Source organism: Ammodytes marinus, assembly GCF_949987685.1.
Source record: "Ammodytes marinus genome assembly, chromosome: 13".
Classification (NCBI taxonomy): Eukaryota; Metazoa; Chordata; class Actinopteri; order Uranoscopiformes; family Ammodytidae; genus Ammodytes; species Ammodytes marinus.
The window spans coordinates 23,188,215-23,206,449 of NC_137217.1; the positions used below are offsets into that span (position 1 = coordinate 23,188,215).

An 18,235-nucleotide genomic window follows, 5' to 3' on the forward strand; every position below is an offset into this window, starting at 1 on the left:
CATTTTAGGGAATTATGCAAAATGTGAAGCTCATCCTATTTCTTTTTGTTATTCAATTTAAAGACTTTAATTGTCAATTTTAAATAGAGGTTAGGCCTATACTTTTTACAATATACAGTATATGTTCTCATAGTAGCCTATGTTGGGTAGAAATCAAATTATTAACAAAGGTATATGAAACATGCTCAAAATAACCTTTTCCCACAGGGTTGTTTATTGTTCAGGGTGCTGTGATATTGGAGGGTGACAGGCCCTTTTTGAGAGTGCCGATCAATCACAATGCTACCCTGAAGTGCTGCTACAAGAACACCGATGTGAAGTCGACACTCATCTCAATTTGGGTCAGACGTTTTCGAGATGGCAACGAAACCAGGGGTCCATATGCTGTGCGTTCAGACCTTGTGCGACAAAACACAACAAAAAATAACACAGTGTGTAACACCCTAACCTTCAAGGCAGTCCAGCTGAATGACAGTGGGATGTACGAGTGTTATCTGAACAGCAGTTCCATCAGCCGCTACACACATGGCACCTATCTGCAGGTCTACAGTGAGTGTAAATATGTGTGTTTATAGGGGTGGGAGGGGCCCTAATTGCAAACCATTAATACGTGTGTGTTCTACATGGAGAGATGGAGAGATGGAGGCAAGAAAGCTCAAATTATTGCTAACACTTTCTTCTTCTTCTTTCAAGTGTGCACTCTCAGTGAAGTAAGCGCCTGTTCACCAAATATACCTTGTCTGTATGTCTAGAACCACTGGAGAAGGCAATTAACGTCAGTGAAAGCACGAAAAACAAGATCCTGACAGCCGAGGGAATCCTACTGTTATTGTGTGTACTGGTGCCCGGTATCAGCCTACTCCACCAGGTTAGATGGTCACATCACTATGACTATGACTGCACATAACCATACAATGATCCGTCAGCTTCCACTCCAGACCTTCTAGCATTGATGTAAAAGTGATGGTTTATTTCCATAAAATATTAAAAAGTGGTAGGCCTATTGGTCTTGTCACTCGCGTCAACACACCAGAAATGATTGCAATCTGTAAGCCAGCACTACTGCCTTTATGTTTCTCAAACGGTTCTTCTTTGTAATTTTTTTTTATTTCATCAAATGTTTATAGTTGCACCATTTCACTAGCCTGGTTCTACCAGACCATCGTACTTCATTTCATTTGTACAGAAGACTACTGAAGGGAAAATTAAATTTGAGCGGAAGTGTGTAGGCGGGCGGAGCCAGGCTACCATTTCACAGCTTTACAAATTAATTTTTTCCCTCACAGTCAAAGAACCTGAATGAACTGGAGAAGAAAAAGGCGAAGAAGGAAGAGGAAAACATATATCAGGTGAACTTTAAATGAGTCACATCCTTGCTAGGTCAAACTGGATCAATTATTAAAATACGGTTCTGTGCTATACTGTAGATTTGAACAGTATATAAATAAATGAAAATATAGGCTACTCTAACAAATGTTGCCTTTAGACCTACATGCTGCCGATGTGTCAGTAATGATATTCCTATAGTATTGTATGCATAATATTACTAATATAAATCTATTAAAGGGAAAAAGTTAATTTTACAGTACTTAATTGAGATACTGAGTAAGAGTACCTTTAAACAGTCGTTTTGCTCATTTAAATGAAATACAAGATTTGAGTATTCTTTGCACCACTGCATGGCAGGCATATGAGAAATACCAAGTCACTTTGCTGAAAACAAGAACAAACCTATGTGCATATATTACGTATCTCGTACCAATGATCAAGTTAACATGAATATGTTTTTTTTTGTGTTTGTGTTGACCGGACTTACACTTTCCTTATCTCACTCACCAGGGTCTCATTTTGGATGATTGTTGCACCACATATGATCAGATCGAGCGCTCCCAGGCACAGGGGCCGTACCAGGATGTGTGCAACATTAAAGAAGAAGACGAGGAGATCCAGCTGGAGAAACCTTGAAGGAAAGGAGGAAAGATAGAGGGAAGGAAGAAAAGGAGAGTGTCAAGCTTTTTTTAATAGCGGTAGTTTAAGTGTGTGATCTGAATATCAGGTTCAATATTCTGGTAACACTTTACAACAAGGGTACATTAATTAACTGTTCGTTAAAGCTTAATTAAGGCTTTATAAGCATTTACTAAGCATTACCTAATTGTTAATAAATGCATAGTAAATGCTTAATAAACATAAACATTAATACTTACTTGATGCTTAATAGGCATTAACTATTAACCAACCACTAATAACATTAACTAAGCATTAACTGACAGTTAATTAATGTAGGCTACCCTTATTGTACAGTGTTACCAATATTCTTTACCAAACACACAGGAATTTGGAGTTTCTTTCAAAGCCTTCAGTTACAGTTTTTACTATCTCCATATATCGTTTAATCAGCTTTTTAAATTTGAGATTGCTTTTTTCAATTTTATATTATGTTTACCTTGAATAGGCTACAGTTGACAAATAAAAGTCCCACCACAAGGTCTACTCAGTCAGGGCAGTAGCCAAGATTGTAGAAATACTGAGGTCAGAAAGCCAAGAAGCCCCTTCACTCAGGCCAATTTTTACGTTTGAGCTACATTCAGCTGAAATGGAAACTGCCCTTCAAGTAGCCTAAGCCTGCCAAAATTCTGCAAATCAACTCAGCTGTTATTAGCTTTTGAATGTAAGACATGATTCTACTCATCAATTGAGTTGCCCTGTGGTCATGCAATTTGGCAAATATATGTAAGATCATATGAAAAGCTCCATAACAGCCAACAGACAGTGGACCTGGATGTGAGGGCCTAAACGTCCTATTATTGTGAATTTCTTGCATTTTTTACTGAATGGTTTCATGAGGTGTCACAATGTATTTGCTTTCTGCTAGAGCTAAAATAATAAAGTTGTGTTAATAAAAGCCCACGCGTTTCTGTAATGTCCAGAAAAACAACACCCTAATCTGTAGCCTAGGCTTAATCATGGACCTATAAAGAAGGGCCTAATTGACTCACCAATCCATTCAATACACTGGCCAAATTGTGCAGCCAAGGCATCGGGGCGGACGCTGGATCTTTCGCGTGTCGTGATTGGCTACTGTACTGCGACCGCGAGCGTTCATTGGTTTACATTTTTGACGTGGGCGGGGCCTCTGCGCTCCCAAGCAGGTATGTATGAAGGAGAGATGTGAGAGGCGGTGCGTAAACAGAGTCGGCGAAGATGGCGTCGGGTAAGAAGGGTGGTGGGTTTGGGAGATTTGAGAAAAGTGTGAATGGAAGACGCTCGTCGAAACACAAAGAGGGACCAGTGGGTGAGTGTTTTTTCTTTACTGTGCCGTGACTATTCCGTCACTGCACGCCTTGCGTCCTGCCTGTCGCTTTTCCCTTTGATAGGCTACCCCCCCCCCCCCCACACACACACACACTTTTTTTACACGCTCCTAAACTGTCACCTTCCGCTATCTTATGTTAGCAGCTACGTTAGCCAGCCTCGTGTAGCCGTAACAACAAGCAACAGATTTAAGCCGCTGGGTCTACCTCAGCTGCTTGGGTCCTGTGATCGTTGTATGACGTCAATACAGCTACTGAGAAAATCTGGACTAGTGTTGTCAAGGCGTAGCTGAAAGAAACGCCCGGTCAAACGAGCATTTCCCGACCAGAGCGTTACCGGTCGTTGTAGCAGAAGTAGTGATTCAATGGCTGTTGTAGAATTAAATTGTATTTTATATTCACATTTTCACCCTCTGTGCCCCCTGCTTTCAGCCGCTGACACTGACAGGACCCACACGGACAGGTACTCCATACATAAACAAGAGGACAAGAGCGGGAGGGGAGGGGGCGAGTGTTACTAGAGTAACCATCCTAGTGTGGTAGGCTACGTCAAAGCACTTTGGCATTTAAATCGATTTAGCAACCTGCTGGGTTTACAGTAGTTCTGCTTGTGTGACACAAGAGCAGGCCGACACACTGTATGTATGCTATGCTGTGTCGGCCTGAGATGAGGTAGTAGGCTTAACGGGATGCTGTTAACCCCGCAGGCAGATTTGCCATTATGGCCAAACAAACTGCCTCTGTTGCTCTATTTTTATTTTAACTAGCCTAAAGGTCACTGTCTCACTGTAACTTGGAAAATATCCAACCAGTCCCAAACCACCTCTAATTATAAATGGCTTCTTCTTTTTCTTCTTCAGGAGCCCTTATGCCATACATTGGTGTGTGTTTACTACAGTAATAAGATATTTCTACGTGCCCATTTATGAATGGAATATATTTAGGCCTGTATAATGAGATTATAAGAGGTTAAACCTGATCATACATGTTGCATGAGTTTGCTAACACTCCCGCTCAGTTTATATCAGATCCGATGATCAGATTTATTTTCTTTTTAATTAAAGGTGCTGCAGAACTAAAGGGAAGTCTTGTCTGTCCGATTTGGAGGGGAACTATGGCGGCTCATTGTTGATAGTTTCCTGTTGTTGTGTGTGTGTGTGTGTGTGTGTGTGTGTGTGTGTGTGTGTGTGTGTGTGTGTGTGTGTGTGTGTGTGTGTGTGTGTGTGTGTGTGTGTGTGTGTGTGTGTGTGTGTGTGTGTGTGTGTGTGTGTGTGTGTGTGTGTGTGTGTGTGTGTGTGTGTGTGTGTGTGTGTGTGTGTGTGTGTGTGTGTGTGTGTGTGTGTGCTATAGGAGAAGGGTCAAAGCCTTTATAAACACAACACAGCCCCCGCTGTTGGTGCTTCCCCTTACCCATGCCTCAAAGTTTGCTATTTTTATAACATGCTTCCTATAGACATGGCATGTTGTACAGGCAAAGTTCAAAAGGACGCTCCAGATACCATATCTTGGAAAAGAACATAAAAAAAATAAAAAAAGAAATGTACCTTTTAACAATGTTTGGTCTTCTTACTGTATGAGGCACAGGTTATCAGGCTTACAGTGGAGGAAATAAGCATTTGATCCCTCACTGATTCTGTAAATTTGCCAACTTACAAAGAAATGAGCGGTCTATAATTTTAAAGCTAGGTTTATTTTAACAGTGATAGACAGAATATCAAAAAGAAAATCCAGAAAATCACATAAAAAAAAATATATAAATTATTTTGCATTTCATTGAGTGGAATAAGTATTTGATCCCCTACCAACCATAAAGAATTCTGGCTCCCACAGATTAGTCCTCATGCTTTTAAAAAGTTTTCCTAATCTCAACTAGTTTCCTGTATAAAACACACCTGTCTCAGCCTGTATAAAATACACCTGTCCACAGAGTCAATAAATCTCCAACATCTCCATCATGGGCAAAACCAAAGAGCTGTCTAAGGACATCAGGGACAAGAATGTAGACCTGCACAAGGCCGGAATGTGCTACAAGACCATCGGCGAGAAGCTGGGTGAGAAGGAGACAACTGTTGGTGCGATTATTCGAAAATGAAAGAAACACAAAATGACCATCAATCTCCCTTGGTCGTGGGCTCCATGCAAGATCTAACCTTGTGGGGTATCAATGATCATGAGAAAGGTGTGGGATCAGCCAAGATCTACACAAGAGGAGCTTGTTTATGATCCCAAGGCAGCTGGGACCACAGTCACCAAGAAAACCATTGGTAACACACTATGCCGTAATGGATTGAGATCCTGTAGTGGCCGTAAGGTCCCCCTGCTCAAGAAGGGACATGTACAGAACCGTCTGAAGTTTGCCAATGATCACCTGAACGACTCAGAGAATGCTTGGGAGAAGGTGATGTGTTCAGATTAGAAAAAAATAAAGTTAATTGGTATCATAGTCACTCGCCATGCTTGGAGGAAGAGGCATTTTGACTATGACCCCAAGAACACCATCCTCACAGTCAAGCATGGAGGTTGAAGCATTATGCTTTGGGGGTGTTTCTCTTCTAAGGGGACAGGTGGACTTCACTGCATTGAGGGAACTATGGATGGGGCCTTGTACCATGAAATACTGGGTGACAACCTCTTTCTCTCAGCCAGGTCTGTAAAAAAAAAAAAATAGGTTGTGGATGGGTCTTCCAGCACGCCAATAACTCTAAAAATACAGCAAAGGCAACAAAGGAGTGGCTCAAGAAGAAGCACATTAAGGTCATGGAGTGGCCTAGCCAGTCTCCGGACCTTAATCCAATAGATCTGTGGAGGGAACTGAAGCTCAAGCGACAGCCTCGAAACCTTAAAGATTAGGTCATCAACTACAAGACACATCTGACCTCTGTACTTGCCAACAAGGGTTTCTCCACCAAGTACTAAGCAATGTTTTGATAGGGGATCAAATACTTATCTCACTCAATGAAATGCAAAATAATTTCTATCTTTTTTTTATGTGATTTTCTGGATTTTCTTTTTGATATTCTGTCTATCACTGTTAAAATAAACCTAGCATTAAAATTATAGACCGTTCATTTCATTGTAAGTGGGCAAACTTACAAAATCAGTGAGGGATCAAATACTTATTTCCTCCACTGTAGTAACTTGGTCTGTTCAGGTTTGATAAAGAGAAACACACGAGAGCCACACGCTAGAGGTGGCCTAGACAAGCTCAGCACACTTCATTATAGCAGGTTCTTCAACAACTATTTCTTTGTCTCTTTGTACACATGACTGGGAAAAAAAGAAGTGCTGTCCATTATCTTCACCATATGCAACAGCTTTCTCTCCACAACCGATAAGAGGTCCAGAGCACAGAGCCGGCCTTCTTCATCACTTTGTTCAGTTTATTAGACCCGCTGGCTCTGATGCTGCTGCCCCAACAGAAGGCTGCCTTCCCTCAGCCTTATTCTCCTTGACCTTGAAGCCTGTGATCTTTTTCATTCATGGCCATACATCTTGCACATTGTTTGGCTTGAGCTTGATCTCAAGATTTTTCCTAAATGCTTCCCTGCACTCCCTCAGTCTCTATTTCAGCACCCTCTACCCACCCTCCCTCTGGTAATCCAGAGTTTATTATTTGGGCAGCATCTCACTCTCTTGGTGTTATCCACACAGAATACTGTGTCCGTCATACAGGCAGTCACAGAGATGATGTCATCTGCATGGGGCTGGCAGAGTCCAGTCTAGTCTTGAGTGAAGCCCCACAAAACCTGGGCTGCTGGGCGGAGCCAATAAGATATAAAATATTGTAGCTACATAAATTCTCACAGCGGCCAAATTGCTGTGAAGCGAGGGCTTCTGGGTACTCAGATTAGGTCCAGTCTAGGCTGCGGCCCTTGAGAGCCTCTGTTTCCTGTGACCACTTCCTCACAGTCCTCGTTGTCACTTGCTGCTGAACAATGGCTGTGTGGTTGGCGGAGATAAATACCAGACTGTGATCTCATCTCACAAGAGGGGAGAGGTCAGCAGAACTTTATGCATCTCTTATATTAGGCTTACAGTATTTCCAGTGTTTTATTAGTTAAAATGCTGTATAGTATGTTTATTTTTCTTATTTATATGATCTGTAGCATTGGTTACATTTTCTTGATTTTAAATTAATATGTCCAATACATACAATATACTGTGATTAAATAGATGCATGAGTTATTTGAAAAACATAGTGTTCCTCATGTTTCAGTCTAATGCCCTGGATCTTTATTAACAGGTTTTGTTTTGAAGCTTGTAGGCCTTTTAACCGGGGTACATTCTGATTTGTCACGGCAGGAAAAGCTGGTGTTAACCATAACAATGGTTGTGTGAAGAGTCTCTATAAATCATGAATTTGACAGCCAAGCTGCAGTGCATACACAATAGCAGGAATCTGAAGCTGAAAGAATCCAGTCGTCATTGATTGCATTATTTACTCCTGTGCATTTCCAATTTTAACATGAAATGTGTATTTTATGAATTAAGCCATATGAAAAGCAAGTTACAAGATCAACAATAAGGATTACAAACACAACACTTTTTGTGAGATTGATAAAAAATCAATAACAACAACAACGCTCACAATTTTATTAAAGTGATTTGTGTCTCAGTGTTTGTATATCTATGCTGGTGAGGGGTCATGTCTCCTTGAGTTATGTTAGTGTCATCTGAGATATCAGCCAGAACTCTGAACTAAGGTTGTCTTTTCCCCCAGAGCAGACTCTCTGGCTTACATCTTCACCCTCTATTTTGGGTGTGCACGCATTGTCCACGTTCTCTCCGTTCGTTGCTGAAACATTTCTTAACAGTTGGCATTTCTAGCACATTTCTGGGCATACACAAACAACAAATACATGTTCAAAGGTACTACATTAAAGGTGCAGTCAGTAATTCTGGAGAACACTTTATTTTTTTTCAAAATCCCTGAATATCTCCTCATAATCCACTTACCTGTCCATACTGTGTGTACGCTGAAAAAAAAACTGGTGTTAAAACCTAAGGCTCTGTAGCTAGAAACATGCTAGCAACATGTCCGTTTACATAGTCTATCCTCTTTTTCTATCTATCAATAGATTGCCATATTAATGTGGAATGTAGCACTTAAGATGCAATAAAAGAAAAACATTTGACATATTGTTATCATCTCATGATAACAATATGTTCTGTTTCTGTTATCATCTCATGATCTCCCCTTTCAATGTCTGTCTGTACAATATTTGCCAATTAGGTTGAAGGTCACAGGGAGTTGCAACTTGCAAGCTGAACAGCCAATAGCAAAATAGCCCCCACTGTCACAGGGAGAAAGTTAACTGGGCTGGGGTTTTTCTATAGCTTCCCTTTTTAAAAAGAGGCAAGGGAGTGGCAAGCAGAGAAGATAGAAAAGGACAACACACTGAGTTAAATTGCTTTTGACAGGCTGACACACAGAGGTGGACAGGGGAAGAGCCACAGTGTAAAGACGAGGGAGAGACAGACCAGTTGGGGAAACCTTTTTCTTTCTGCATACCCTTCTCTTCCCTTCCCTTCCTTCTCTTTCTCTCAATCTATATTTCTTTTCTCCCATGCTCTCATTGCTTCCCTGGAAGAGAGGAGACAGACAAAGACAGAGCCTCTAACTCGGACACTGGTAAACACATTTACTTCTTTCTATCTGTTCTATCAATAATATGCTAGAAGCAGCCGGCAGGTAGTTTTAAACAAACATTCTATACACACCAATTGTTGGCCCAGCAGGATTCATTGCATGACTCTTGGTTGTTGTTGTGACTTATTAATGCACTCTCTTATCCATCTTTGATGCGGAGAGACCAGGTGTAACGTACTGGTTTCACTGGGGTTACAGTGACCACCTTTGTCACTACGACAGATTGGAATGATGCTAAAACATTGCTGGGTTATTGACATAGCTGGAGATGGCCTGCCACAGAGATGGATAGTATTTAATGATGCATACAAAGGCAAGAAGGTGAGTCTGGTTTTTGCTTGCTCGCATATATATTATATAGCCAGCTATCCTGGCTTAAGTGTAGCGGCAACTTTATTGTTTATCTGTTTAAATCATTAGACAAACATGAAGTGTTCATTTGACCATGGCGTGTTTGCATTTCAAGTAAGGTCTAGATTAGATTTAACTGGTACAAGTGTTGCATTGTATTTGCAATTTTGCATACACCCATCAGTTAGATAGGGGTGTAATGTGTGCAAACTTTAGAGGAGCTTATGCTGATCCAGAGGTTCATAAGGTTCACAGCTCTGTCAACATAAGGCGTATTGCCCAGCTGAGAGAGTTGTACCTCCTGCACTAATTAAGCAATGCAATTTTAATTTTGGCTGCTCGCCCAAACTGGTTTGTTTGACTGCTATCTGGCCCCGCAGCATGACTTCTGAATTCTTGAGCTTGACCGAAGCATCCATTGTGACCCCTATGGCTACTGCTGATTGTGTTCTTGCAGACAGCTGAATGTGTATTTATAGATGTTCTTTGTGCGTCCCATGGGATTTCCACTTCTTAAACTGACGTAATAGTTGAGGTGTTTCACATCAAGTATGTTTCCTGTGTTGTCATGTTGAAAACATTCAGACTCGGTGCATAATCCATTGGTTCTTTGCAAAACCCTGATATGGAACGATAATCCCAGAATTGCATAAACATTTGGGGTCCAAAAGGCTGCGATCACGAGATCTTTTAATTTGGCTTTTGTGCATGTTGTACAATACCAGAGTAGGCAAAACGCCCATAGACATACAGTATTTCACAAAAGTGAGTACACCCCTCACATTTCTTCAAATATTTCATGATATCTTTTCATGGGACAACACTGAAGAAATGACACTTTGATACAATGTAAAGTAGTCAGTGTACAGCTTGTATACCTGTGTAAATTTACTGTCGCCTCAAAATAACTCGACAGACAGCCATTAATGTCTGGAGACATGCTTGGCCAGTCCATAACCTTTACCCTCAGCTTCTTTAGCAAGGCAGTGGTCGTCTTGGAGGTGTGTTTTGGGTCGTTATCATGTTGCAATACTACCCTGCAGCCCAGTTTAAGAAGGTTGAGTGCACGTGTTCAGCGTAATATCCAGAGGTTGGCTTTGGAAAATAGACCTGTGAATACTGACTGCATTGCTGCAGGGCTTGAAGGGGTGGGGGGTCAGCATGTCAGTGCTCAGACTATACGCCACACACTGCATTATACTGGTCTGCATGGCAGTCTTCACAGAAGGAAACCCATTCTAAAGATGATGCACAAGAAAGCCCACAAACAGTTTGCTGAAGACAAGCAGAAGTCTCATCAGACCACCATCTCTGTGGTCTGATGAGACCAAGATAAACTTATTTGGTTCAGATGGTGTCAAGTGACTAAATAAAATTGATTTAATACAGAGACAAGTGTGTCTTGCCTACAGTCAAGCATGCACTGTGCCATACTGAAGCAGAGCATGATTCCCTCCCTTCGTAAACTGGGCCGCAAGGCAGTATTGCAACATGATAATGACCCCAAACACACCTCCAAAACGACCACTGCCTTGTTAAAGAAGCTGAGGGTAAAGGTGATCGACTGGCCAGGCATGTCTCCAGACCTAAACCCTATTGAGCATCTTTGGGGCATCCTCAAATGGAAGATGGAGGAGCGCAAGGGCTCTAATATCCACCAGCTCTGTGATGTCGTCATGAATGAGTGGAAGAGGATTCCGGTGGCAACCTGTGAAGCTCTGGTGAACTCCATACCAAAAAGGGTTAAGGCAGTACTGGAAAATAATGGTGGCCACACAAAATATTGAAACTTTGGGCCCAATTTGGACATTGTCACTTAGGGGTGTACTCACTTTTGTTGCCATCAGTTTAGACATTAATGGCTGTGTCGAGTTATTTTGAGGCAACAGTAAATGTACAGTTATACAAGCTGTACACTGACTACTTTACATTGTATCAAAGTGTAATTTCTTCAGTGTTGTCCCATAAGAAGATATAATGAAATATTTGAAGAAATGTGAGGGGTGTACTCACTTTTGTGACATACTGTACATGTTCCCACCACCATGTTTGACTGGGTTTGATACACTGGTATCATTCCCTCTCCTATCTGTCTCCTTACATAGAACCTTCTGTTACTGCCATCAATCTCAACTTCTTCAACTGAAGTAAAAACTAAAATTGTGTGAGCCCAACACATGGCGTAAGTTAACCGTCAATGAATCAAACTCAAAAAGTGTCACAAACGATCAGAAGTCTTTATGTTCAGAGACAGATACTAAGATGGTCGGCTATACTTTGTATAACTTCACCATCAATGTCCTTTTGTATAGCAATGTAAATTGTTTAATCAATTTGAAATTAGTGGTCTAAAGTAGTGTTAATGAAACGTTTTTACTTACTTCAGCGCTGCTCTATACAGTCCATTCATTTGGGTAAACTGTTTTGCTTCGGTCAATACCTCAGGGCCAAGGAAGGCCTTTAAAATTCAATGGGGCATTGAAGGATTGCAGATAACTATACCAGGGGGTAGATAAACAACTGGATATGAATGATACATAACGGCATATTTATGACTGGTTATTGATTTCTGTTATGTTGCAAGGCACAGTTCTTCAACATTCTGGTTTGAAGTTGGGTGTGGTCAGATGAGGCATGTTTTCCAGTGCCAAGTGGAAGGAACAGCTAGGGAGCATGGCTCACTTCATTGCGTTATTTGTCCCCATCCATTTTTAGCACAACCTAAGATTGCTTAATGTTTGGGTTTTTCAACTCCACAAGTATTTTGGAGAAAATCTATGCGACAGGATTAGGAATTAGGAACTATGCGCTGCTAAACATTTATGTGTGGAAAATTGGCCTCCAACATAGAAATATGTGTCGTAAGAGGTGCGTCTTGCCCATGGTCTTGCCTTGTAGTAAAATGGTATAAAAAAAGAAGCTCCCAGTGAAAGGGAAGTGGAGTGTGAAACAAAAATGGAAAAATCTGAAGTTGTGCAACGACATTTTTCATGCAGTGAGTGTGTCTGGCATGTTCTATATGTATGGATGATAAAGGTCTCTTCCCAGATGTCGGGGGGTTGTGATACCTTCCAGCAAACTTAAATTGCCTCCCCGATTACTCTTTCAAAATGGCAGGGAATAGCAGAATAATTGTGCGATAAGGGCTCCATTATTTCTTTGTCCCTCAATACAATGTATCACTTTGGTAGAATCTGTTCATTTTAAGCATGCACAGCAACCTCTCATCCCCATCCCAAGATGTCGCTTTGGGGATCTGTTCGTTTTTTTAATGTTTTGTATTGCGTCGCTGAGCTAGCCTTAGTTGAAGTTTTAATAGCAAAAGTTTCAGCATGGAGTTATTATTTCCTACCTTTATTCAAGAGCGTGTTCTTTCGATATGAGAGCATTTTTTTATGTTTTCACGTTCAGATTTTGTAATTCTGGAACTCTGCATTGGACTCTGTGTGAACCGGAGTTGATGAGAAGAAATCTGCAAGCAGATGATTGGAGAGCGAACTGAAGCAATGTGTGAGAAGATCTGAACCTAAAGGCAGGAAATCTACGCAGAAACAATGTATTTGAGGCCAAGCATTCAGTTTGAACAGAAGCAGAGTAAATCTTGTACAAGCAGGAGCTATTTGAGTGCGATGGCAGAGTTTGAAGGAAAAGCTTGAACAACTCAGAACGTGACACTAATAAATCATGCTATAAAATGTAAAAGACCACTCTCTTGAATAAAGATAGGAAAATAACTCTGTATTTGATAATGGTTATATGGTACATCCCGAAAACAGATGATGTCATTTGGGATATTCATTTAGGTATGGTTTGACAAATCTGTCATTGATAAAAACAGAGTTATTTTTGAACCGATTATTAGTTGTTTACTTCCTACGGCTAACCGTGCTTCAGTCCTGCAAGGTCATCGATTAACACCCATACATACCTAATTAATTTTTTCCTGTATAGTGTCCACTTTGCCCCTTAAAAATGGTCCCTTTTCCATTTAATCAGGGAGGCCCTGCTTTCACCGTTCCTTTTTGTATTTTAGTCTCTGTGTGTCAAACATCCCTCCTCGTGTGGTCTGTCTCTCAGCGTGCCCGTCACCCTATACAGTAAATACCAGCCTGTTCCTAGTATCGGGTGTTGTGGAAACAGAGGGTCTCAGGTGACATGGCAGAAGAATACCAAGGGGCATAGCGCTGGATCTTTATTATGCAGGAATTAGTACAGGGATAAGAGCACATTGATAAACACAGCTGCATAATTCCCTTTGGGACTCTTGCGCGAGTGTGTTGTTGATGTGTTTTTGCTGGTGTATGACTAATCTGGGTTGGTTCCTTCCCCCAGACATTGGAAAAGAGCCTCTGCCTTCTCATCCAGTTTACTGCATGTCTGCCCTACAGTGCCTACTAGATCTCAGTGTATTTTGGCTGCTTAGCCCAGATTTATATCATTTAATTTCAAGGCTTGCCTAACACGCTTAAATTGATGAGTTTCTGTACGCCAGAGCAGGCAATGGGGGATTAGTTAATAGGAGTAAAAGAACATTATCCAGTGGTGCAGAAAAGGTATCGGGGTGCTCCTTTTTTATTCTTGCAGAACCTGAGAAGTTACACAACACATGGCTACAACTGATTTTCGTTTGAACCTTTGCCTTGCTTTTCTGTCTCCCTGCTACTGTAGTGATGGACACCAAGGCGGTGTTTGCGGCCCTGTACAGCGTTTGTGAGGAGAATGCCACCTTCTTCTCTGGAGGAGACAAGGGGGCGCAGGGGGACGCAGCACGCCGGCTGGTGGACACCATGAACCTGATCCAGGGGCACGGTCGCAGTCTGGAGCCCGTCATCTCCGGGTTCGCTGCAGTTTACCATCATTTTGACTTCGACCCACACATACCTGCTAATGGCTATCGCTCCCTTGTCAAGGTAGGCTGTGGGATGTTTTCAAGTTGTTTTGTGTTTGTGGCATTGGCAATCTGGATCTGTGTTTTTAATTTTATTCATTAAGTGTAGCTTTTTAAAAAAAAAATAAGACCCCCCCCCGATACAGCAATATATTCTTATCAATATTCTCTCCACACTGTGAGCGACTGCTCACCCACCAGCCCCTCTTTGATTTGATATTGCTCTGTTTCAAGGTCAGACCATTTGTTTTACAGATTTATTAAATGTTGCAAATCAGGTTAGATCAATTCCTCCAGCTCCAGAGTTATATTCCTTTACTGTACTTATTCTGTATCGTCTTGTGTGGTTATTGATGGAACAACATAACCTTCATTGGAGGCAGCCCACCACAACTGAACCAGGCTAGCAGTGCAGCTATGCCTCTCAATTTCCTCATTTATAATCCTTCTCATAGTGCTACTTTGACTAATCTGTAAAAACCTGATTAAGCAGCAAGCATTTCACATGCTTGCCTTCTGGCATGCTGACGTACATTTCGTTCTTTATTTTCAAGCCCACCACCCTAATCTTGATTACAATCTGAGCAAAGCCAGAAGACCATTTTTAATAATTGCCCAATTACAGAAGAACAGTTTTCTTTGTTATAACACAAAAGGCTATGTGTCCTTCTTAAGAAAATAAATGATAACCTTAAGTTCATTATTCATTATGTCAAGAATACAAATCATTACAATAATCATTCAGTAAAATGTTGGTCCTTTTCTTACCCATTTGACATAATTTACCCTATTGGCTTGTAAATTGAATTTAACTGAATTTGTACTGATTTTTAATTTGATGTATGGAGAAGGGGACATGGCACGCTAGATTTAATTTTTTTTTAAACAAATCTCCATCAAATGTTTTTTGCAGGTGGTGCGCTGTTGCGTCCTCCATATCATCCAGAAGGGGCGCTACATTGCAGCCAACCGCCGCAGCATCTTCTTTCGAGTAGCACACAATGCTGGGGAGATGGAGGCCTACTGCAATGCACTGTGCCAGCTGCGTGCCCTGCTCTACCTGGCCCAGCGCCTGCTCCATGACAACAGCCACGGCAACCTGTTTTTCCAAGATGAAAGTGGCCTTAGCGAGAGCTTTATCCGCGAATACTCATCCATGCACAAGGGTTGCTTCTATGGCCGCTGCCTTGGCTTTCAGGTGAGAGGAGCTGCGTGGCACAGGGCTAGACAGTGGGAAAGCCAAAGGCAGACGCACACTACACGACTCTGAACATTGTAGAATCGATTCGTTGTACAGTTGACACTACACAACGTTCTGCCTTTTTAATTGGTGTCTTGTGTTCTCAGTTGAACAAGAGAGCCTGACCCCTCAGAGGTCAAAATCAAACCAAAGGGAACAAATTATGAGACCTTGCTAGTACTGACAACATCCATTTATAATGTCTCAGACTCATTTGATATCCCATTAGCGCTTGGATGGCTTTCGCTGATCGAATTATTGCAATAGTAATTGTCAAATAATTGTCCACTTCTTGTGTTTTTAAATTGGCCATGCATAATGGATTGGAATTTAAAAGTCTGTATCTCTTTTCTTTTACCATCCCCCCCCCCTAGTTCACTCCAAACATTCGGCCCTGTCTCCAGACCCTCGCTATCGGCCTTGTGGCCTTTGGAGAAAACTACAAGCGCCATCAGTCAGGAATAGGTCAGCATCATCTTCTCTTTGCAGCTTTCCACTCCATTCTCATTCATAGACCGTACACACACACACACACACACACACACACACACACACGCACGCACACGCACACGCACGCCTCCTCACACACACGCTTCCTCTTCCACATTGCTCCTTGGCCCCTGTGTAACTTTTTGATGTTTGTGCGTTTGGATTGTAGATGCTCTTTCATCCTGAATCTCCAGGGCTAACTAGTGTTGCTTCTTCTATATTTCAGAATGTTTTGCACACACACACACACACACACACACACAGTTATGTACAGAGGCACAGATAGGAGAGCCACCGTATAAACATTTTCACTGCAGTGTGCACGCACATACACACTTTCACACATGCACAGATGCACATAAATATTTAACCAAGGAATACTCATCCACTCTCGTGCTTTCATGTGCTCTGTGCTGCACCACAGTGGAGGCAGGAGGTATTGCACCCTATGGTGAGTGTACTGGAACCCCTACACCCCTTCATCGTATAGTCCTCTGTAGTGAAGTTAGGCTATATGACTATGTGATGGATATGCTTTTTTCCTTCGGCTCCTATCATTGTAAATGGTTTAGCACACAGTACTGTAAACTGTATTAGATTTCCTGTTTTTATTAGTTCACAGATTGAATGCTAAGAAACAGTCAAGATAGCTACAGTGAACTTGCTTCACTTCACTGCCCATTATTGACTTTTTAAAGAGCATTGAAAGCAGGCTAGAACTTAATTGCATAGTAATATCATGAAATGATTCTGTTTCAACATGACACCAGAACAATAGACCTGGGACATCTGTGTAGCAATAAGATTATAGAGAGCTGTAAGTTGGTAAAAGTCCATTCACTCTGTTGACGACTGTTCTCAATTGTATCTATATCTCTGAGGTTTGTCGTGTTTTATCACTCCCTCCTTCTTGACCATTGTTCATTCTTCCCTTTCATCCTTTCATCTTCCTTATTTTGTATTCTCACAGTTTAGTTTTCCAATAATCTCATTTTGTGATCAAGTGTCCAGTCACCATTTGCAATAATGTTTTGTTCCCATGATTCTGAGCTTTGGTCTTTTGTCTGCCAGTCACTTTTCGATTCCCTTTTCACTTCTTCCTCAACAATTCACATAATTTTTTCCCTTCCCGTTCCTTTTTAACTCTCAACACCAATTCCTGCCTTGATTTGCTGTGTCTCTGGTGCCTCCTACCTCCTATACTAACCTTCTCATCATGTTGCTCTTCCTGCCGTTTCCCAGGTATAGCAGCCAGCTCTTTCTTTACCTCGGGGAAGTACGCCATCGACCCAGAGTTGAGAGGGGCAGAATATGAACGCATCACTCAAAACCTGGATGTCCATTTCTGGAAGGCGTTCTGGAACATCACTGAAACCGAAGTCCTTTCGGTGAGTAGGACTTATTTTGACACACTGACAATCCCCCCCCTCAGACATCTGTAATGTCCCCATTTTGGCACCACTGACACATGAACACAGATGAGTGTACTGCACTGTTTTTAATTAAAAAAAAAAAAAAACGTATCAAGGATGTTTTACTTTCCTCTGGTAAAGATACCTTTCTTTCATTATGCATTTTTGGCCTACAGGCCCGCTGGTAATAATAGAGTGGAATTCAATTTATTCAATGGGGGTTCATGATTTATTCATCAAGTTTCTTATTCTCTCCAGTGTCCGTACTTGCTGTGTAACTTGCTCTCTCTCTCTTTCTCTCTCTCTCTCTGCCTTTCTGTCTCAATTATTTCTCTCCCATGTGTCTATCTGTTTCTCATTGGTTCTCCATCATCTCTCCCTCTAGAGTCTCGCCAGTATAACATCCACTCAAGTGAAGGTGAACCGGGCTCTTTCTGTGCCCGGCGTGCCCTTTGACCTTCCCCTGGCAGCCAACCCCAAAGCCTCCGTAACCATACCGCCGCCATCAGCACACATCGGCTCTGCTCCCGTTCAGATGAGGCTCATCTCTTATGACTTGCGTGAAGGACAGGTACATGAATCATTATTCAGTTCACTCTTTGGTGACACATTGGAAAAAAATGCAATAAAAGTTGGATCAAAACGTCAACTTGTATTTACTGTGTGTATGTGTCTCACATTACCTCTCTGTAGCAAGTCGTCTAAGTATTTATTGTGTGTCCTAGTTTATGACCCTTTTCCTCGACTGTTCCTTTTCTTAAAACCACCTTGCATATCTCAGTCATATAAATTCTCGAAATATTCAAACAATATTTACTAATATTTATCAAGTATTACTCTGAGCTACTCGGGGTAAATGCTTCGACCCATCCTTATGGAATTAATCCCCTT

The 18,235-nt window shown here is 41.6% G+C and overlaps 2 protein-coding genes across 2 annotated transcripts in view; both read left to right on the top strand.

Annotated features, from left to right (window-relative positions):
• The first annotated feature begins 424 nt into the window (after positions 1-424).
• On the top strand, positions 425-1,972 carry cd79a (CD79a molecule, immunoglobulin-associated alpha). The gene is made up of 4 exons (XM_080040058.1): positions 425-549; positions 753-868; positions 1,287-1,349; positions 1,840-1,972. The coding sequence occupies exons 1-4, from the start codon at positions 480-482 to the stop codon at positions 1,963-1,965; spliced, it is 375 nt and encodes a 124-aa protein (XP_079896184.1). The 5' UTR covers positions 425-479; the 3' UTR covers positions 1,966-1,972.
• Positions 1,973-3,171: 1,199 nt separating this feature from the next.
• The window catches only part of lipeb (lipase, hormone-sensitive b), a 28,024-nt gene continuing 12,960 nt past the window's right edge, over positions 3,172-18,235 (top strand). The window contains exons 1-6 of the mRNA XM_080038772.1: positions 3,172-3,295; positions 13,984-14,225; positions 15,117-15,401; positions 15,818-15,908; positions 17,175-17,320; positions 17,730-17,915. Of these exons, the coding sequence (XP_079894898.1) occupies positions 3,205-3,295; positions 13,984-14,225; positions 15,117-15,401; positions 15,818-15,908; positions 17,175-17,320; positions 17,730-17,915 (1,041 nt within the window). The 5' untranslated portion in view covers positions 3,172-3,204. The remainder of the gene's footprint in view (positions 3,296-13,983; positions 14,226-15,116; positions 15,402-15,817; positions 15,909-17,174; positions 17,321-17,729; positions 17,916-18,235) is intronic.